Source organism: Staurois parvus, unplaced genomic scaffold (assembly GCF_062004578.1).
Source record: "Staurois parvus isolate SC_StPar_1 unplaced genomic scaffold, SC_StPar_1.0 ptg000414l, whole genome shotgun sequence".
Classification (NCBI taxonomy): Eukaryota; Metazoa; Chordata; class Amphibia; order Anura; family Ranidae; genus Staurois; species Staurois parvus.
In genome coordinates, this window is record NW_028318210.1 from 8,221,149 (window position 1) to 8,244,486 (window position 23,338).

At 40.8% G+C, this 23,338-nt stretch overlaps 1 protein-coding gene across 1 annotated transcript in view; it reads right to left on the reverse strand.

Annotated features, from left to right (window-relative positions):
- The window catches only part of TYRO3 (TYRO3 protein tyrosine kinase), a 273,752-nt gene that overhangs the window by 61,758 nt on the left and 188,656 nt on the right, over positions 1-23,338 (reverse strand). Inside the window, exons 10-14 of the mRNA XM_089686919.1 lie at positions 15,904-16,033; positions 10,229-10,329; positions 5,653-5,748; positions 5,483-5,563; positions 320-412 (exon numbers count right to left, since the gene is read on the reverse strand). Of these exons, the coding sequence (XP_089543045.1) occupies positions 320-412; positions 5,483-5,563; positions 5,653-5,748; positions 10,229-10,329; positions 15,904-16,033 (501 nt within the window). The remainder of the gene's footprint in view (positions 1-319; positions 413-5,482; positions 5,564-5,652; positions 5,749-10,228; positions 10,330-15,903; positions 16,034-23,338) is intronic.

Genomic DNA, 23,338 nt, shown 5'->3' on the forward strand with positions numbered 1-23,338 from the left:
TTTTCTTTATAAATAGGGTGCCTTGAGATTGTACAGGATTTTAAAGGGTGCATTGACTGAAAAAAAACACTGTTCTTTGGATTAACATCCCCTGCACCTCTCCCCTTTTGGATGAGCCTGCATTTCTCCACATTTCAGTGTGAATTATGAGCACTGATTCTGCACTAGGAAAAGTTTATCATATTAAGCAAAACATACAATAACCACCAATTTAAAGCTTTTAGACATATCCCAAAATAAGACCACTTTTACATTGCTATAATTAACAGAGCGAGCATCGCAGAGTGAAAGACATGTCAAGCATCTTCCTTTTTTTTACCTATTAATTTGCAGACGTTCAGATGGTCAAATTCTTTCATAAAAGCAGCTTCTCTCAAGAATTCTTCAATATCGCTGGAGCAGAAAATTTCCGCTGGCAGGAGAAAGGGAGAAATGTTAGAAGAGGCGAGAAGTGCGGAGGAACAAGCTCTGAAATTAGAATCCGGAAGGCTCATTATATCTGTGCTGGAACTGAAATCTGTGCTTGTCTATTGGAATCGTATCTAACAAGGTTCTTATGATGTAGATGCCAGCAATGGTTTAAAGACCTCCCTTAAAGACTGGCACATAATGACCTTCACTCATCTGCTCTACAATTCTGTGCCTACAGCAGGATGGAGTCGTGTTTAGCAGTTTCTGCAAATGGAACAGGTCTTCTTAACCAATTATTATACCAATGTAGAACAGCTTTGGATGAGGCAGTTTAAAGGGACCTGTTTTGACAAAAATAGGGAAGGTGCCAGTGCTGAAGTTGCATGTTCATTGCTTTGCAAGTCTCTGACCCTGAACAAGCATGGAAGTTTGGAGTTTTGACACTGTTTGCATGCTTACTAAGTAGTAATGTGGGTAAGTCAACGAATACAGCACCATTTTTACTGAAATGTTACCTATAAGAATAGGATGTTTGATCTGATGACCCAGATAGAGACTAGTAGTTGCGAATGAATTTAGGTCCCCCTATAGTGCTGCACAGCCAGTCATTCAGTATTTTCCACACAAGTTATCATCAGGAGACAGAAATCAGTTCTTGAGCATTGGTTTTGTTATTTTTTTAGAATTTGGATGGGGGGGGGGGGGTAGGATGGCGATATCTGGGGACAGCTTCCTGAACTAATAACAAGCTTCTCTTCTCTGACACAGTCTCTGTTGGAGTGCTAGCCAACATTTCCTAGTTGTAACACCCCAGACCCTGGATAAACTCCTCTTCACCCAGCAATCTGGAGACTTTTCCTGAGCAGGGGATCTGGCTCCTGATCCGTTAAATAGGGTGAACAGTCACTAGTAGGGGCTAATCTGGCTTCCCACCAGAGTGCTCCTTCCCCTATCTGCCCAGGGGGTGCAGGTGTACTCATTCAGATCCTCTCCTATACTGTTTGTGGGATGGCTATTGCTACCAGTCCCATCAGCGGGGCTGCTCCTTCCCTGCCACACAGGTGGTCCTTACTCAGGGGGCCAGTGAGTCACAGGCAGAACACCATCTTACTAGGCCTCCTGGCAGCCTTCCTCCTCCAGCTTCATATCTTCCTTCAGCTCTCACTCTCCCATGACCATACTCCTGCTACTGAGTAGTGTATCACTTTTAAGGGAGTCCCATCCCCTTGCCAAGCCTTCTGCTGGGGATTGGCTGAGGTCCCTCAAGAGTGCAGCCAATCACTCCTCAGATCCACCCACTGCCTCCAAGGCCCTCCTCCGAAAGTCTCAGAGCAGGGGGAAATTCAAGAGGAGCTGGCCTGTAGAATCTATCAGTCCTGACCACAATTTGGCCCCTCTGGCTAGGGTCTAGTTCCCCATAGCTGCACTAAGAGGGTGCTACATATACATGGAACCTTGTGAAAAAAATGTTGATTTTTTTTTTTTCAGGTTACTCTAACTTTCAACACACATGCCAATACTATGGAGGACCTTTATCAATTCTATTAAGCAGCAAGGCAATGCTAAACAGGAGCAATGAGATTTACTGCAGCTTTTGCAGTAAATCTTTTGCAGATACTGCAGCTTTTGCCCCAACCGACTGCTAAATGAGAGGCAGCATAATTTGCATGCAATTGTGTCACTAATTTACTTGATACATGTCCCTCCATGTAGTTTTACAAGAGAACAGATAGCTCCCATAAAAGTTTGATTTTTTTACTTTTCTGAACAGTTTTATGTTTCAGCATCAAGATACCATCCAGCATGTTTTCTGCTTGTGAATATACAAAGTTATTACAAAAAGCTTGCTAAAAATTCCCATGATACAAACAGCACATATGTATTTAATGAAAAGGTGGCAAGTTAAATAGGGGACAACAAGTCCAACACTTAAGACTAAACCTGGCCATACACATATAGATTCATGTTAAGAGAATTTTTGTTTCAAGAATATTAGTTTGATTTTCTAATCGTTAGTGGGGTCAAATCAATGTTCATTTTCGACAGCGATGATGGGAAAATTTGAAGGGGCAGGAAGAAAAACTTTTGTCGGTCAAACAAATTTTCGGCCAGTGTATGTGGTTATCGTTCAGAAACTACATTCATTTTAAAGTCGAATGTTAAAAGCAAAAGACAATTTTCGAACAACATTCGTCCATTCATCGATTGTTCAAAGAATTTTCGTACGACTTTTCTTATGAATATTTTTGTCCGAAAATCTACACCTGTATGACCAGCTTAAATCTGGCCATAAATCAGTAGATTATCTAACAAATGTTTGTTCCAACATTCATACGAAAATTCTCATCAGAACATTCGATGACATGACAAGTGTTCGAAAGCACTTAAACATTTTCTTATAACATTCAGTTTTGGAGTGAACAGACTTCCCCAAACAAAAACCACATACACTGTAAGCAAGTCGTGGTTCGAGGAAATATTTTCCATGCAGCTCCTTTGGAATTTCTTGTCGCCATGGTCAAAAAAGAACTTCGACGTGACTCCACTAATGATTAAAAAAATCAAAACGAATGTTCTTAAAACGAGTCATTTTTAACAAAAGTTTACAAATAAATGGCCAAGTTTAAATGGATTTTAGAGACAATTAGGAGCTAATGGTGCTTGTAGGTCAGAAATAATGAACAATAAGTTACATAGACACCAAATTACTGAGATGGTAATACAGCAAAGGGGGTTTGATACTTCAGCTTTTACTACATCATGATTATAGTAAGTACAGAAGATCAAATTTAAGAAATAAAGATAAAAGATTTACTATCAATCACCAAGCTAAAAAGTGTCTGACAATAGAGCACCCTTTAATATTTTGGCTCCATGCACATTAGCATTTTTTTAAGCTCCTAGAAGCTATTATCAGCATATTTCTTTCTGCTTTTACACCACACCGCAACGCCTCAGTATGAAAACATACAGATATACATTCACATACATAGGGAAGCCATTTTCTTGAGCTTTTCAGGCTTTTTTTTTACGAAAAAACGCTTAAAAAACTCCTCTGTGTGAAAGTAGCCTAACACCTAATCCTGAATTCCAGCCAGACCAATGAGATTTACATAGCTCTGCCACATGACAGCCCTGTTTGGCAGGAAAGGGGACCTGATTTTCCTCTGCTGCAGTTTTACTTTAACAGGTATCCTCCACACCTCACCCTGTGACAAGACAGCAAAAGAATAAGCAGCTAACGACTGAGCTCTGTCACTCTGCTCACTCCCCCTATCAGTATGCTATTTGCACTGCTGCACACCTGACGGCTTCCTTACGCTGCTTCTTTCTGCCCCTCTATGAGCCCTGCTGTACAAAGATCCAAAAAGATGCTGACAGTCAAAATCACATACTTGCACTTTAAATCTCAATATGTGACTTTTTATACCCTCTTGAACCCTTAGCTTTATTCTTTCAGGTTTAACCTTTACCAGTATGCATATGCCATAATTGTGTGACCACTGTGGAAGCAGAGAATCACTGCAGTAGTGGCTGGTCCAACTCCTCTAATCAGAGAACACTTTGCATTCATGTAGAAAAATGTGAGGCATTCTGTGAATGGCGCCTGTGCCGAGCAAGCGACCCCCTTTGCTCATTATACAAAAGGGCAGCAACTTTCCACAGGACCCGGGAGACAGCAGCAATCACTGTAGTAGCAGTGAGTACTACAGTGATTCTCCACTTCCTTGGCAGTCTCACAGGTATGGAATAAGCATACGTATATTGTAACTATGCAACAAAATCCATACCTGGAAATTAGCCGTAACTCTCACAGCAGGGAGAGTTTTTCTTTTTTTGCAGAAGAGACATAATATAAGGAATATTTACCAAAACTGTAGCAGATCTGGAGCAGCTGTGCACGGCAACCAATTGGATTCATTTTCTGATGGGTTTCTATGGACAGCTGCATCCGATTGTGTCTGCTCCAGTTTTAGTAAATCCCCATCTTTAGAATGTACACTCAGCTGCTCAGTGTAAATTCTCGGCACACCTCACTGGCGGGATGAATGAACTTCTATTCGCACAAGTGGGATTTATGTCATCCCAGCCAATCAAGATGACTGAAGATACCAAACCCACAAATAAAACACAAGATGGCGGCAATGGCAAGGGAGCTTACAGGCATCACATTTCTGGAGCGGAGGTAAGTATTGTAGTGTTTAAGATCCGCTTTACTATCCCACCTCACCACTAAAACCTAACCTTAGCCATAAAGTTTAAACTAACTTAATCTATCCTTTAAATCAGGCATGTTACACCAGAAAAGGCCAGTTTAGATAGGCCTAAACTAGCAGAAAATAAGTTAGGAGGCTGCATGCGACCCAAAAACACCAGTTTGACATCCCTGCCCCAATCTAAACTTTCAACTGTTACTAAACCCAGGACCCTGCATTTACTATATTTGGTCTCCCACAGTACACAGAACATGGAAGTGCAATTATTTCAGTAAATATAAACTGCTAATTGCCTTTTCTCATCAGCAGTTAGAGCAGTCTTGTGACCTCTATCAGTGTCCAGCACAGCACATGTTAAAGCTTGTAGGAGGAGTTTTCATTCTGCTCTAGGAGGATGCAGAACCCCTGATCTCTGTCTAGATGGTGTTGATTGGCTCTGTGCTGATCAAATGCACTCTCCCAAGAAAAAAAAAAAAAAAACTCTCTAGCAATACACACCAAATTAAGCATGTGCAGAGTGACTTCACACAATGTGTCTTATCAGGAGATGATAGGGGGACAGTAGAAGAGCGGGAGGATCAGAGAAGACAGGATTTAACAGCCTTTTTACACAATGCAGAGGATTAACCCGCAGTGAGTATAAAAAGCATGCTTTATTGCATATACAGACTGATTTTACTGTTGTGGGTTTAGTAACACTTTAATACTAAATAAACCCCTTCTGTAACATATAGTCCTTCTGTCATATGCTGGGAGCTGCAGCATCTAATCCGTAAAGTCCGGCAACTAAACAGTATAGCGCAAAGATCCTAGCATTCAGGGCTATAGATCTATATACAGTATATAATTCTTACTTTTCAGCATCTTCACAGCGACCTTCTGGAGCGAACCATCTTCCATCTTTAATTGAGCCTCTCTTACAGAGCCAAATTCTCCTGAGGCAAACAAGAAATTTCAGTTAAGTGGAAAGCAACATTTCATGAAAACGTTTTCAATCTGTGAAAGCTTATTCCTTCTCACCAACCTTTTCCTAATGTCCTTCCCAAGGTAAACTGCTGCTGCTGGATGAGGACGTCTGTAAGCTTGGATTTCAGCTCATCGCTGATCCCGATGCTGTCCACTGTAGATTCAGCAAACACACATGAATATTTTAATACTAAGCAAACACTAAAACACATAAATATATTGCAATACTGAGAAAAGACTAATACTACCAAGATGTTTTAATATCAGCCTTGCGAATGAGAACAATAAAGACTAACTCCAGCCAAAAAGGATAAAATTGCTCTCATGATTTTGTTTTTTTAATTTTACCTTTCGTGTGTCAATGCTGGGGAGGTTAAGATAGATATTCCCACTGCACACTTCAATGGAATTGATCTTTGCGGGTAGAATGCAATAGCAACTGTCGATTGGCATCACATAAGCTTTGGTGCACCAGGTCGCCAGAACACCTTCGTTCTCTAAAGCTAAGTCCAAAATTGTGTTCAAACATGAAATCCATCACATCATAAACAGAATATGTAAATATTTTTGAGATTTAAATACAATTTTGGACTTAACTTGAAGGATCTAGATTGTGCTGGCAACATACCTCACCTGTTGGGGAGGTTTCACTTTACTTCATAGTAGGTAACCAAACAGGAGGTGAGGAGATCTTCCCAACAGGCAGACAGATGGTAATAAAAGTCTGACAAAGGTTCTTGGCTTGCTCACTCTACTCAAAATCGTTTAATGTAGTCTGTGCTTCAAGTGGGGAAATTCTGGTCACTTCTCATCTCAGTGACCACCTAGGATGTGAAAGAAGATCACCCAAATGGCTACAGAAAAAGGAATAAAAACCTGTCCAAGGTTCACAACCTTCCAAAAAAAATACAAAACAGTTTTGGATTTAGATTATAACCTGCTCTATTGAAAGTCCCTCAAAGTCAAATTGCTTGCAAAGGAGTTTAAAAATGAGAAGAAAAAAAAATTGGCCCAGCTTCGGATGCTTCCTAAAGGCAGCTTTTTTAAAATCCACTTTAAAGGTGATTTGACTTTGGGAAGGGGGGGTGAGGTCTTTCACTAGTGCGTACCTTCCACTTTTATGGAAGGTTTGCTTTAGGTCACTCGCAATAGCAGCAGCCCTGTTGGAAAAAGAACCAATATTCTGTTTGGTAATTTGGTGGACAGTATACAAAGCGGTAATCTGGAATACTCCTTTCAGTAATTTTCCTTCCATAAATCCATAAATTCCTTCCATAAATCCATAAATTCCTTCCATAAATCCATAAATTCCTTCCATAAATCAGTTGTAATCTAAGACTAAGAATCAGTTGTAATCTTTGGGCTATGCATACAGAACTTTAATACAGGGATGTGTTTGCGCATTTCAAGGATTTTTTTTTACTTTTTTCTGAAGGTAATTGTTGGTGTAACTTTTTTTGCTTGTTTGCTGTGCCATATTATTAAAGTGTCATTTCAAACGCAGATTTGTAGGAAAAATACAAATCGACCACTTTTGCTTCTGGAAATGAGTAAAAAATTCCAGTAGCTCTGTGTATGGGAAACCTCCCCTTCCTACCATACAACAGCACTAGTGCTTGGTAAATGTTCCTTTCACTAGCAGAATCACAATAGGGTGGGAAAGTCCTCAGCCCTGTGAAAAACCCAACTAGTATAAACTTGTAGTCTACATAAGGCTTTTTCTCTTCTTGGCAGTGAATGGAGAATCATTGTAGTGAATGGAAGAGACGTTTAAGCCTCTGTCTGTGGCGGCCAGTGTTAAACCTGTTGCCCTCCATGGCCAAGGTACACTTCAAAGTTTGCTTTAAAGACAGCTAAGGAAAGATCAATTACATGTTAAGGCACTGAAGATTTCATTTTTTCTATACATTTTTACGGCTTGGAGCCTACGCATAGAATGGCTATTAATATAAAGATGCTTCAACAAGAATGACTGGGAAAACAGCTATATATCTACCACTGTACTGTAGCACTGCAGCTCTGTAGGACCCTGCCACAATGTTCTCAGTAGAGTGTTAGCAAAACACACATGGTAAATATCTTATCCCCTCCATCCATAGGAAAGAGAACAATTGACACCCACTCACAAATATTTTTTTCAACAAGTGGGAGGATTTACAGATGAATACAAGTCTTACAAATGTTATAAATCATAATGATTGTCATTTAAAAATGTGATTATTTGTAGCTCTCATTAAATTTCACTGCTCAAATGATACATTTTATGGCAAATATGTTTTGTGTATTGAGCCTTGTGCTCACATTGGCTACAGCATTTACAAAGAGCATAACCTGCACAGCACCACTGGCACATGTGAAATGCACAGTTACTGTGACCTGTTCTAATATTAAAGACACTGATTCTCATATCACAGTCCCAGTGACTCTTGGATGCAGTTTTTTTTCACTTTCTAATAAATTTCAGCCGTAAAATCCTGCTTTTCAAACGCAATGGGGAGTGCGAATACTACTAAACTGCAAGTGTGCATTCAGAGCCAATCTGTCATGGAGATATTGTTAAAGAGACCCTGTAATCTTCTTAAACAATTGCAGGTAAAAGTGCAGAAACATCAAGCATTTGAAATGCTTATGTGCAGTTTTTTCCCTTCCAGAAATTATTTTTAATTCACTTGCAAAGTGCCTTTGAACGTGTTTAAAAAATGTCACTATTTTACTTCTGCCTAGCAGCATTAGGGTCGTTGGGAGTGAAACCCAGCCACAGCACTATCTGCATGGAGTTTTCATGTTCTCCCTGTGCCTGCGTGGGTTTCTTCTGGGTACTCCGTTTTCCTCCCACACTACAAAGACATACTGGTAAGTTAATTGGCTCCTGTCTAAATTGGCACTAATATGTGCACGTATGAATGGGAGTTAGGGTCCTTAGAGAGTGTAAGTTTCTTGAGGGCAGAGACTGATGTGAATGTACAATATACAGTTCTCAGCATAAATGAGTACACTATTTTTGAAAAGTAAGATTTTAATCAATATCTCAATGAACACAAGAACAATTTCCAAAATTTTGACAAAACTAGTTTTAAAGAACATTTGTTTAGCTCATTACATGAAAGTAAGGTTAATAATATAACTTAGGGTTACAAAATCTTCAGTTACTGGGGGTTACTTAAAATTAGTTGCAAAATTAAATTAAATGCAAAAATGAATACACCCCACAACAACAACTGCTGCATGGCATCATTTCTGCACCCCCAGATCGGGCACTGACACCAGTGCTGAGGGTATTATTGTGCTCACTAACACCAATACTGAGGAGATTATTACAGCAGCCATTATCACCATTGTCAGCCATTATTATTGTGTTCACTGCCATGGATACTGGGGATAATTTACTGTGGTCACTGGCATGCTTGGGGTCATTATTGTGGTGACTGATCCCAATGCAGGGTGTCATTATTGTGGTGACTGATCCCAATGCAGGGTGTCATTATTGTGGTGACTGATCCCAATGCAGGGTGTCATTATTGTGCTGACTAACCCCAATGCAGGGGGTCATTACTGTGATGACTGACCCCAATGCAGGGGGTCATTACTGTGATGACTTACCCCAATGCAGGGGGTCATTATTGTGGTCACTGACCCCAATGCATGGGGTCATTATTGTGGTGACTGACCCCAATGCAGGGGGTCATTACTGTGGTGACTGACCCCAATGAGGGTCATTATTGTGGTGACTGAAACAAATAATGTGGGCCATTTTTGTGGTGACTGACCCCAATGCTGGGAGTCATTATTTTGGTGACTGACACCAATGCAGGGGGTCATTATTGTGGTGACCAACACCCATGCTGGGGGTTATTATTATGGTGACTGACACCAATGCTGGAGGTTATTACTGCAGTGGCCAACATTAATGCTAGGGATTATTACTCCACTGACACCAGTGCTGGGGGGTAATAGTGCACTCACTCACACCAATGCTGGGGTGTTATTGACACTAAAGATAGGGCTTATTTTACTCCACTTTCTCTTTGGTATGCATAAAAAATTCAGAAGGACCAAAATGTTTGGGAATTGAGGTTTGTTATTCAGTTTGAATGTGCTGCCTTACTCAATGCAATGTACTTCAGTGCACGAAAACGAGCTGCTATTGTGCAGCCCTAAGGAAGTGACAGGGCCGTACTTGGGGCCCGCTATAATTTTCATGTTGAGCACAACTGCTATAAAGTGTCACTTGCCTAGTGCTAAGCAAGGATCTCAAAACTCAGTATGCATCCTTTGTGCCAGTAAACAGGCTAGTTGCATGCCCAAGACTCCACATGAGCAGGAAAGTTACAGCACAGTTTGTGACACACAGTCAGTGTAACACATGGTTAGTTATATGCTGTGCCCAAGTGTTGTGTGTAGGTGACAGATCCTTTTGTTAAAGAATAACAGCAATAATAGAAAGCCTTCATAGATCGTAGTCCTCAAGAAGCAGAACTACAGGGTACCTCCAACTGCCGGAGTTGTTCAATCAGTTGCAATTGACACCCTGCTTGGAGTGCAAATTGCATTTGAAATTGACTTATTTGTCCCAGCAGAAAATAGGAGACGGCTGTGTAAACTACCCAAATAAAAAAAAGCACATATTCACTTACATGTTGCTTCCAGCATCTCTGTACCTCTCCTATTAAATGACCTGGCTGCTGTAAACTGGATAACAGGACCTCCTCGACCCAACATTGAGCCCAACATATGCCTGCAAACAAAAAAAAAATGATATATACACCTCAATTCAAATTAAATGTATGAATTGTTCTGACCATTTTAAAAGACGCACAGGACACTGTATAAACATAAGCCAGGTCATGCATAAAGTCCTAAATAATACTTTCATTTGAAACCATACACAACAAAACAGGACATCCGTAATTAAAGTGGTTGTAAACCTCAGACATGAAATATGAACAAAGCTATCCCACTTCAGTGTATGCTTGTCTCAATCCAGAGCACTAAGTGTCATTTCTGTCTGCTGCCTCGTTCCTCTGCTATAAGCACGAGTTACTTCAGCTGAGTTTTCCAGATACCAAGAGAAAGATGGTGACTGGGGAGGGGTCTTCAGCAGACTGACAGCCTCAGCTCTGTTCCTGTGTGCTGTGTGGAGGGGGGCTGTCCCCTCACTCCATTCAGCTCTCCTCACTGATGTAACTTCAGCTGCCCTCCCCCTGCTTTTCAGAGCTGAGAGACACTGTGTAAATTATGCACTTTGAATGGATTTAGGGGGCAGGCATCTGTAGATAAACAGGTACAACTTAAGTAGGAGGATTTGATTAATCTCTGTGTATCACCTGAGGCCAGTCACTTCACTGGGTATATGTAAGGGTTTAAAACCACTTTAAAACAATCACACCTTTGGCAATATTTTGAAAGCAAAGAGGCCCTAGTTAAGCAAATGGTGATCCATAGCCTTTCCCTTTCTGTTTTCCATTATAGTCATGGAGCGCGAGAAGGGGCATAACACAGCATGCCTATGAAAGATCGGGTTGCCATTTGCTTATTGGAATGTTTCAGACTATAGGGTACTGGAGTATTCTGCAAATAATCTAAGTGTGTACACAGGCACCTGGAGACATGGTACTCTGATCTTGGATCCGGTTACTATAATTTTGTTGCCCAGAGGTACACTAAATCATTACAGTTTGCTTTGTTACTGTATTGTGTTTGCTCTGAAATTGCTGTTCATCCCTTTCTCTGCCAGAGCAGTGTTTTTTTATTTTGTGCCCAAATACCTAAATGTGCACTTTTTACATGTAAAAACACTTTAAACCTGAAATATTATATATTTTCTGAGCGTAGGCCCTGCAGGATAAAATGGTGGTAGTGGCAAATTTTTATGTTGATATTTACCGTATTTATGCTACTCTTTATCAAATCTACAGTATATTTCAGTCAAAAATACACACAAATTTAGTGCTCAGAAGCACAATATAACCCCCATTTTCTTTGTAAAATACAGTGGGGAAAATATTTATTTGCTCCCCTGAAGATTTTGTAAGTTTGCCGACTTACAAAGAAATAAAGGGTCTATAATTTTTATCATAGGTGTATTTTACATGATAGAGACAGAATATCAACCAAATTGAGTTGCAGTTCAGGGAGTAAAATAAGTATTTGATCTCCAAGCAAAACATGATTTAGTACTTGGTGGAGAAACCCTTGTTGGCAAGCACAGAGGTCAGACATTTCTTGTAGTTGGTTACCAGGTTTGCAAACATCTCAGGAGGGATTTTGGTCCACTCTTCTTTACAGATATTCTCTAAATCCTTAAGGTTTCTTGAGCCAGTCCTTTGTTGCCTTGGCGGTATGTTTTGGGTCACTGTCATGCTGGAAGACCCATCCACGACCCACCTTCAGTGTTCTAGCTGAGGGAAAAAGGTTTTCATCCAAGATTTTACAATACATGGCCCCATCGATTGGTCCCTCAATGTGGCAAAGTAGGCCTGTACCTTTAGCAGAGAAACAGCCCCAATGCATAATGTTTCCATCTCTGTGCTTGACTGTAGGGATGGTGTTCTTGGGGTCATAGTCAGCATTTTTCTTCCTCCAAACACGGCAAGTCGAGTTAATGCCAAAGAGCTCAATTTTGGTCTCATCTGGCCACAGCACGTTCTCCCAATCCTTCTCTGAATCATTTAGATGTTCACTGGCAAACTTCAGATGGGCCTGTACTTGTGCCTTCTTGAGGAGGGGGACCTTACATGCGCTGCAGGATTTCAATCCATGGCGGCAAATTGTATTACCAATGGTTTGTTTGGTGACTGTGGTCCAGCCTTGAGATCATTCACAAGCTCCTACTGTGTAGTTCTGGGCTGATCCCTCACTTTTCTAATGATCATCCTTACCCCATGAGGCGAAATCTTGAATGGAGCTCCAGACTGAGGGCTTGACAGGACTAATCGGTGTACCACATGAACACACAGCCAGTCTGTGGGAGCCAGAATTATTGTTGGTAGGGGATCAAATACTTCTTTTACTCACTGAACTGCAACTCAATTTATAACATTTGTATCATGTTTGTTTTCCTGTATTTTTGTTGATATTCTGTCTCTATCAAAATACACCTGAGATAAAAGTTATAGACCCTTCATTTCTTTGTGAGTGGGCAAACTTACAAAATCTGCAGGGGATCAAATAAATATTTTCCCCACTGTATAATACATTAGGTTTTGCCAAAGAGGAGCTACAGTAATTTCTAAAAAAATAAATTAATAATGAATCTGTCTGTTTCCACCTTTGCCAGTCTTTGGTTCCCCAGAACCGCCATCTTGCTTGTGAGAAGCCGGCTGTAACTTCCTGTGGCTTCACAGCCGGCTTCCCACTGCACATGTGTGAGTTGCTTTGTGCTTTGGGAATGGACCTATGACATGTGGGCAGTAAGCCTCTACATCATTTTGGAGTTAACCATGAATAAAGGGCCCTAAAATTATTGTTTTCACTCTGGTGTGCTATGCCATACCTATTATGTGTGGAGCAAGCATTATTTTTGAACGCATGCACTCCCAGAGTGAGTATTTGCATTTATAAGGATGTAATCATACGCATTCATTTGCGTTCATACATGAGAGCTGGGGACCTTTGAAAAAAATATTTACTTTTTTTTTTTAATATGAAACCCTAAATTGTAAAACTTTTTTTTTTTCAGTTAACTTTATTGCCATGACTAGGGGTTGACAAGCTCTCAATGTGATAGCTCAGTGCAGGGGGCAGGATCTGCTTGAGGAGACATCCCAAATAGCCTCCCAAATGGGCCCTCAGTAATTATCAATTCAAAATGTTGGAGTGTATCTAAACCAAAACACTACAATACAAGCTCTAGTAAAAGATCAGTCAGCACTAGTAGAGCTGTATAATCTATCTTTCGGCTGTTAGTAAGCATCCACTGCACCAGCTGATATATTACACAGCCTTTCCAGTGCTGACTGATCCTTTACTTTTGTCAGTGCAGTGGGATCCTGGTGGCACAGTGGGCTTTTTGTAAACATACACTGCAATTATGACCAGGCAAGGTGGGGATGCTGGAAAGCAGTTCAGGGTTACCTGTTCTCAGGGCCAGTGCGTCCACTAGGCAAACTAGGCATCCGCCTAGGGTGCACTGCCACCTAGGGGCGCAGCACAGGCCGGCACTCTCTCTGTGTGGGTTGCTGCCACGTCATGAATGATCCTGCAGCTGAGGAGAGGGGTGGCAGAGGAGAGGAAGAAAGGACAGAGGAAGATGTCGGGTGTCTGGGGCCAGTGTAGCAGCTGAGCTGCCTCTTCTTCCACACCTGTCCACACACTCCTAAACCTTGTGGGGATAAATGAACTCTCTTCTTATGAGAATTATTTTGGAAGTGTGTTGCTCATTTGCTTATATTTTTCTCAGCAGCTGAAGGCTTCCACTCAGAGCCCATAGAGCATGTTACTGATCTCTTAAGATTTTTGACAAGCTCATTTATGTATTTTCTCCCCAAATTCCAGATCCTAACAGTTTGGAAGGGCATCATAAACTAAAGCCAGGGGACTTGTGGATTGTTAAAAGACATTTAAATATATGAGGAAAATGAGGTTGGAGACACAATACAGCATCTTTTTACAGTTTACAAAACCTGAATCCACACCAGACACTGCAAAAATGACTAAATGAAAGTATCTCTGCATTTGATTTGCTTTCCTCTAGGAATCACAGTCTAGGATACCATTTATTCAAATGTTTTAATTATAAGGGATATATATATATATATATATTTTATGTGGTTTGAAAAGTAGTTCAGCCCTGTTGAAGTCATGGTGTCTTTTTTATGTCTTCCATTTAATCGCTTCCCGACTGCCCTATAGCAGAAATACTGCTACAGGGTGGCACGGGTGCGCAAAATCACATATATATATATATATGTGATCTTGGATTTCTGGCTAGGGGGCGGTCGTGAGGCGCGCGCCCTACCCACGCTGCCATTCACGGCTATCAATCACCGGGTCCCAGCCAGTTATTATTCGGCAGCACCCAGTGATCTCCGACGGGAAGGAGAACTAATTGTAAACAAAACAGTTCTCCTCCCTGTCAGCTCATGCACACTGCTTTGGATGACTGTGCACAGCACATCCATGGAAAGCAGTGTGCTTACAGTGAAGCACACGGACACAACACATATTAAAACCGCACACAGTTAACCCTTTGATAGCCCCTCATTTTAACCCCTTCCTGCCCAGTGCCATTAGTACAGATCACTGTATTGGTGTCACTGGGGATGTCAGTGACACCAAGTCAGTTCCCCCCAGTGTCAGAATGCCCGCCACAGTCCCGCTATAATTCGCTGATCGCCGCCATTACTAGTAGCAATAAAAGAAAAAAAATCCCAGTATATATACCGCCATTTATAAACGCTATCAAAAATATTGTTTTTTTTCACAAAATTGTCAGTCTTTTTTTTATAGCGCAAAAAATAAAAAACGCACAGGTGATCAAATACCACCAAAAGAAAGCTCAATTTGTGGGGAAAAAAAGGATGTAAATTTCAATTGAGTGCAGCGTTGCATGACCTCGCAATTGTCAGTTAAAGTAACGCAGTGCCGTACCGCAAAAAATGGCCTGGTCAGGAAGGGGGGGGGGGGGGTAAATCCTCAGTAGGACAAAGGGTTAATGTAGAATTGTGTTTCATGCTGATTGCATATCCACAATTAAATTACAAGGCCATTCTGGCCAAAGGATCTGAGTGTACAGACAATTACTCTGTAAATATTTCTTATCAATCATTTGTTTTTTATGTAGGTTTTAGTCACAATTACAGGTCATTGTGTAATGTATATAGCTGTTCTCAGTTATTAGATCTCTCTTGATAAGTTTGCCTCCTAGACAAGGGTTAATTCCACCTAAATGTACAGAGGTTCCAGGTTAAAGGTCATAGTAGGTGTGGTCTGTGATTAAATGTAAAATATTGATCAACAGAGGGGAGATTGTAACGGAAATTGTAAATTCTATATAAAATTGTATTCTATTTTGTATGCTTTGCCTATGTATCATTGTGCACGTCACCAATAATGTTTTCATTACATGTGTGCATTCTTTTGAATCCTGATTAGAAATTAGCTTTCCTATATAACACCCCTTGTTACCATAAAAGTACAATTGTAATATTAATGTGAGTGTATCTTTTTGTATCTGTTCCCTACTACAGAAGTTATTATTAATTTGGAACAACTAATCAATATGAGGATAGGAGTTGCCAATCGATAAAATTTCCAGAACAGCTATAAATTCTCCTATTAATGACTGAAAAGTCACATTTAGAGTACTCACCCAAATCTTGTTTCTTTTCTTCTCTTTCTCAGAAAGATTAAAGTCATTGCCACAACTGTGACTAAAGCAGTGAGAATACCCAAGACCAGGGGGACCCAGGACATTCTAGTATGTGGATTACGTTGCCGATCTGTGTAAATAGAAAATGAAAATGTTAGATATGTTTCAGCTACTAGAAAGGTAATATAAAAATCTGCTATTGAAAGTGAGCCTGTAATTTTCCTATGCAGGTACCGATAAAAGGGATGATTCCCCAAAACGAGTTCCTATTTACACAGGAAAGTAGCAATAGGAGGTGAAGCTACAGTTTTGGAGACAATCACAGTGACTAGGTTTCTCCATTCTGAGATCTGAACTGCCAGCTGCAGACCATGGCTGGTGACATTGAACTATATTCAGGAATTTGTAAACTAAAAACAGTTCTCCTCGCTGTCAGCTCCTGCACACTGCTTTGGATGACTGTGCACAGCACATCCATGCAAAGCAGTGTGCTTAATGAAGCACATGGACACTGCACATAGTAAAACAGCACACAGTAAACCCTTTGATTGCCCCTCATGTTAACTCCTTCCTGCCCAGTGCCATTAGTACAGTGTCAGTGCTTTTTTTTTTTTTTTAGCACTGATCACTGTATTGGTGTCACTGGTGAAGTCAGTTCCCCCCAGTGTCAGAATGCCCTCCGCAGTCCCACTATAAGTCGCTGATCATCCCCAATACTAGTAAAAATAAAATAAAATAATCCCATCACTGGATCCCTTGCCAGGTAAGTGTACTTATATTAAAGACAGCAGCTACAGTGTGTGTAGCTGCTGATTTAATTTTTTGGAGGGAACCTGGAGCTCCTATTTAACTTTACAGTAGAATTCCAGATTAACCTAACTAGTCTTACAACTGCTCCCCCTCCTCCTAACACCGATGTTAAGTATACAGGTCTTTTTTACAGGTTACTTGACTATTTTCATGTTGTTCCAGTGCAGTAACGCGATTTGGCTCCCCTGCGTCAGCTAGCATAGCTGTAGGGGAGAGGAAGGAGCACCAATAGCAGATTGGTTATTAAAGACTATGGGTGACGTCCCTTTTCCAGGCTAAGTAGCCATTGTGAGTGCTCTCCCCTGCAGCTACCTCTGGCTGACATAGGGGAGATTATGTGACTGGACTGGAGTGGGCTCAAAATAGTTAAGTATATACATCTTTCCTAAACATGGTAGTCAGCATAGGTGTTGGTGGGGGAGCAGTTTTAAGGCTAGTTAGGTGTAATCTGGAATTCCACTTTAAACTTTTTTCAGTCCTATGACATTCAGCTCTTGAAATTACCAGGTGATATCTTTGCAATCCGGGACTATTAAAGTGTCTAGGGGGGGAAAAAGGAAAGGTAAGTATTTGCTGCTAGGGGTGGGCAATTAAAGTAAACCTGTTATTGGCCCTAAATAGGCAAAACATTGGTTTAACACCTGGGACATACAAGCAAAATGTATGTGCAGGTCTTAAAACTAGGTTAGTTGGGGAAAATAAAACCCCATTACAACGCATAAATGTATCAGTGTTCAAGACAGATGTAATATTTCAGGCTCTGAAGCAAACCAACAAAGAACTATATTAGAACCCCTTTTGCTATGAAAATTAAATTAAGCGCTCAAAATGTCAATTTTTTAGTATCAAAATACCCAAACTGTATCACTTTTGCAAGTTGCAAGTAGATCCATATCATTCTGTTCTTTTAAGAGGCCAGACACTGGAATCTATCAATCTTTCAGTCTATCCAAAAACAGCATCTTTAACCAATTCAATACCGTGCAATTTTACACCTTCCTGCCCAGGCCATTTTTCAGGTTTCAGCGCTCTCACACTTTGAATGACAATTGCACGGTCATACAACATTGTACCCAAACTAAAATTTGATCATTTTCTTCACACAACTAGAGCTTTTTTTTGGTGGTATTTAATCATCGCTGGGGTTTTTATTTTTTGCTAAATTAACAAAAAAGACCGAAAATTTTGAAAGAAAAACATGTTTTTCTTTGTTTCTGTTCTAAAAGTTTGCAAATAAATAATTGTTCTTCATAAATTTAGGCCGAGATGTATTCTGCTACATGTCTTTGGTGAAAATAACCCAAATTAAGATGTATTTTTTAGTTTGTAGGAAAGTTATAGAGTTCACAAACTATGGTATAGATCTGAATATTGATCAATCCTGAAGTACTGACAGCCAATCTAATTTCTTGAGGTCCAAGAATGTCAGAACAGTACAGATATCCCCCAAATGACCACTTTTTGCAAAGTAGACAGTCTGACGTACTTCATAAGAGGCATGGCGAGTTTTTTGAAGTTGTATTTTTTTTGTCATAATTTTTTGGAAAATGAAAAAATAAAAAAAATTATTTTCACTATTTTTTTTTTTACATTCTGTCACCAGTGCAGTACAGCGTCATCATATAACTGGCATGGCGGTGATCAGGGACACTGACTGGTGACAGTGTGAAAAAAAAAAAATATTTATATTTTTTTTTATTTTACATTTTTTATTACATTTTTTTTCTTTTTTTTAAGATTTGTTTTTCATATTTCCATAGTAACATTGTACTACTTTGGGGAAGTGATCAGTATTTTTTATTTTTTTTACACAATTTGCTTATAGCAAAGAATTACTTTGCTATAAGCAAGCATTTACCTGAATGACATCGATTCACACAGGGGTTTTTTTTTTGTGCTTAGCTGTGATTTGGCCACAGCTAATCACATGTGACCATTCACAGCTAGACACTAGTATACAATGGATGGCATGAATGAAGCCATCCATTGTATACAACTGTCATGTAAACTGCTGTGATTGGTCACAGCAGGTCACATGGTACTGGCAACCGGGGCCGGTACTCAGATCTGTTATCGTCCGTGTCCGAGGTACAAGGCCGGTGACAGATCGCGCCGCTGCACGGCTCTGCAAGCGCGCGAACTGCGCATGTGCGGGAGGACGCCATATGGCGGCCTCCCGGAAAGCTAATACATTTTTGCGGACGCCATTTGGCCATAGGCCAGGCGTCAAATGGTTAAGCTACTTGCAGATTGTACCTGCCAAAAGCTACCCGAGGGAATGGCAAATATACAGGGTCGGTAGTTGTGATTTTTGTTTTTGCACACTGGGCGTTTTGCCGCGTTTGCCTAGTTTTTCCACATTTGTGTTTTTTAGCGGGGTTTTTTCGGCAAAGAAAGAATGTCCAAAAATGGCGGTTTGCCACGTTTTTCAGCGTTAGATCGTTTTTACAGCTAAAAAACTCCTCTAGAAACCCACTAGTTCTGGGGTTTTCTTCTAGCCAAAAATGCTGATTACAGCCCATGTGTGCATGAACACCTAGGATAACATGCTGGGGAATTTACTGGCTGTACAGAAAAACACCAAAAGCCAAAAACAGCACCTGTAAAATGTCTAGTGTGCATGAGGACTTAAAGGAAGAGCATAGGAACTTGGACCAATGTAACTATGTCTGTGCAGTCCAGTAGGATCCCTTTGGAAGCTGGAAATCACTGTAGTAGGAACTGCTACTAGATCCGGGTCACATTTTAAGCAATTGCCCTGCTGCACTGTGAACATAGGAGGCTGCTCACTCAGTAGAAGCACTATTCAGGGAAAACACTTTGCATGTACTCAATAATGCAAAGCATTCTCTGACTGGACGCAATGGAGAGGCAGGACGATAACATCACAATGTAAAAACTGCCATACCTAAACTTCAGTTTTAAGTTATTAGGTTCACCTTATAAGTAATTCTTTTTAATTGATTTTTCCAAGTTTCACCTTCCTTTTATTTATTCTTTAATGTAGGGAATATAGAATAACCACTATAATTACTCTGTTTAGTTGCCTAAAGTAGAACAATGGCCTAGCTTTAAAAGCAAAAACTGTATGTAGTGACGGATGCCCATACCAGTAAGACCAGGCTCTCTGTTTTCTAAGTACCCCCTAAAATATTTGGTAAACCTCTGCTGATCCTGCCAGTAGGACCATTGGGTAGGCACTTCCTTTGATAGGATGACAACACTCTTTCTTCTGATGTTATTATCTTTGTCAGTAAATTGCCACACACCTAGCTCAGCCTACAACCCCGTAGTTTAACAGCATATTGTGCTATCTGCAGGAGCTTAGTAAAATCATGTAAAAGCCTTGGCCTCTTCCCCACCCTCCAAAATAAGAAATGAGCAATGCAGGGAGTACGCGGTTATTAATAAGTTATCCATTTCATAGTCTAACATTGTGAGAAGGAGCTGTAAAGCAAACCCAGCTTATACAATAGGCAAATATGGCTGCCCCTATGCATGTATATGATCAACTTTTAATGTATTGTTATTATTTCAATTTATTACAGGTACTTATATAGCGCCGCAATTCACACAGCGGGTTACACATATATATATTGTACATTCACATCAGTCCCTAACCCTCGAGGAGCGTACAATCTAAGGTCCCTAACTCACATTCATACATTTACTAAAGTCAATTTAAACAGAAGCCAATTAACTTACCGACATGTCTTTGGAGTGTGGCAGAAACCCACTCAGGCACAAGGTGAACATGCCAACTCTGTGCAGGTAGTGCCGTGGTTGGGATTCGAACCAACAACCCTAGTGTTGCTAGGCAGAAGTGCTAACCACTTAGCCACTGTGCTGCCCTTGTATTTTACAAAATAAGGCAGATGGAAAAGATTATTTATGTCCACCTGATCTGATTTACATGTATATCTAAAAATGGAGAAAACTATATATTGCCTTTACCAATGTGGACTGTTGCACAAGCAAATACTGTCTGAATAGCACAGCAGTATTATAAATACACATAACACCTCGGAAATCTACACACATCCATTCACTACTGACTTGTGTAGCTGTAGGCTTTTCAGTTTCTAAAGTAATTCAAACAGTATGAACAAGAGATAAGATGATGTGCTATGGGGGCGACAAACTGACTGTGAACGATTTTGGGAAAAGCTGAGATTTTAACAAGAGCGTCAGAAGATGAGCATCAAGAAAGACGTCTGTGAGGGTTGCGCCAGGCTGAATGTGGCACACGCATTAACTGCCCACTCAGAATTTTGAATAATCACTATTAGGATACCATGAATAGAACTGGTAGGTGTGTACATGAGTGCAACTTTTGTGTGCTTGTACCAGCACCAGCCGAACTGAGCACAAAAGAGATGAAAAGCCTAGCAGGCTGTCGGAGGTATTTTTGGAAAACTCATCAAGGCACAGCTTATACAATTCCCTTAATATAAATTAATGTTAGCTGTTCTGAGCGGACTACATAGACAAAAAAGGACAATCAAAACTCATTTGTCTTAAGATTAAAAATAATTAAACCAATTGCCGCAAACTGTGCCTTTTCCATTAAAGCAAGTTATTCTTCCCATGGATTACTTTGGAGAAAAAATAACAAGTTAACCCTTGCAGTTTCAGGCAGACTCCATGTAACCACCCCTTACCTTTTTTTAAAATTGTTCAGATGTTTAATGGGGAAATACAGGTCTAGCATTCTTGAGCTTTTAGTAATGTCAGTTCCCTGCCTGTCATGCTAATCATCTGGCTTCAATTTTTTCTGAACCACTGACCTGGACAATAGGGACACCAACCACATGCAACTAAAGTGGACCTGAGCTCAAACAGTGAAGTTTTTCCATCTTATAGTGAACATCTAAAAACGTTAAATGTTCTTACCCAGTACCCCAAGAAATGTACCCTTTGTCATAAAAGTAGTTGTGAACATACAATAATATACACTGCTCAAAAGAAATTAAATGAACACTTTTTAATCAGAGTATAGCATCAAGTCAATTAAACTTCTGGGATATTGATCTGGTCAGTTAAGTAGCAGAGGGGGTTGTTAATCAGTTTCAGCTGCTTTGGTGTTAATGAAATTAACAACAGGTGCACTAGATGGGCAACAATGAGTCGACCCCCAAACAGGAATAGTTTTACAGGTGGAGGCCACTGAAATTTTTCCCCTACTCATCTTTTCTGTTTTTCACAAGTTTTGCATTTGGCTAGGGTCAGTGTCACTACTGGTAGCATAAGGCAATACCTGGACCCTACAGAGGTTGCACAGGCAGTCCAACTCCAGGCACATCAATACATGCCATTGCCAAAAGGTTTTCTGTGTCTCCCAGCACAGTCTCAAGAGCATGGAGGAGGTTCCAGGAGACAGGAAGTTATTCTAGGAGAGCTGGACAGTGCCACAGAAGGTCCTTAACCATCAGCAGGACCGGTATCTGCTCCTTTGTGTAAGGAGGAACAGGATGAGTACTGCCAGAGCCTTACAAAATGACCTCCAGCAGGCCACTGGTGTGAATGTCTCTGACCAAATAATCAGAAACAGACTTCGTGAGGGTGGCCTGAGGGCCCAACGTCCTCTAGTGGGATCTGTGCTTACTGCCCGGCACCATAGAGCTCGATTGGCATTTGCCAATGAACACCAGAATTGGCAGGTCCGCCACTGGCACCCTGTGCTTTTCACAGATGAGAGCAGGTTCCCACTGAGCACATGTGACAGACGTGAAAGGGTCTGGAGAAGCCATGGAGAATGTTATGCTGCCTGTAACATCATTCAGCATGACCATTTTAACGGTGGGTCAGTGATGGTCTGGGGAAGCAAATCCATGGAGGAACACTCAGACCTCTACAGGCTAGACAATGGCTCACTGACTGCCATTAGGCATCGGGATAAAATTCTTGGACCCATTGTCAGACCCTACGCTGGTGCAGTGGGTCCTGGGTTCCTCCTGGTGCACGACAATACCCAGCCTCATGTGCCAAGAGTATGCAGGCAGTTCCTGGAGTATGAAGGAATTGATACCATTGAATGGCCCCCACACTCGCATGACCTAAATCTTATAGAACACCTCTGGGATATCGTGTTTCGGCCCATCCGACACCACCAGGTTGCACCTCAGACTGTCCAGGAGCTCAGTGATACCCTGGTCCAGATCTGCAGGGAAACAGCCCAGGACACCATCCGTCATCTCATTAGGAGCATGTCCAGACATTGTCAGGCATGCATACAAGCATTACCCAGTCCATATCAGTGCAGATATCCAGCATGATATTTTTCTCCATTAAGACCTGATATGTTTTCAAAGTGCTCCTTTAATTTTTTGAGCAGTGTAGATACTTGCTAATACAGTTATAACTACGCAGGCATGACAACTGCTTTTAAATGGTTTCAGAAATTATCATTCTTACCCTTTTCAAAATGTTAAAAAGTTCTGCCAATATGACCATGCATCTCTTCTTCCTGAGAGTGGGGGCGGAGTTACAGGACACTGTGCAGACATACAGTTCAGCCTAAGTAAAGATGCAGCTTGTGCTTAAGCAAGGGGCCTGTTCAAGAGGATGTCTGTGACTGGGAGGGGACACGTGCCAGAGTGAGGCTATGATTGGTCATATGGTATGG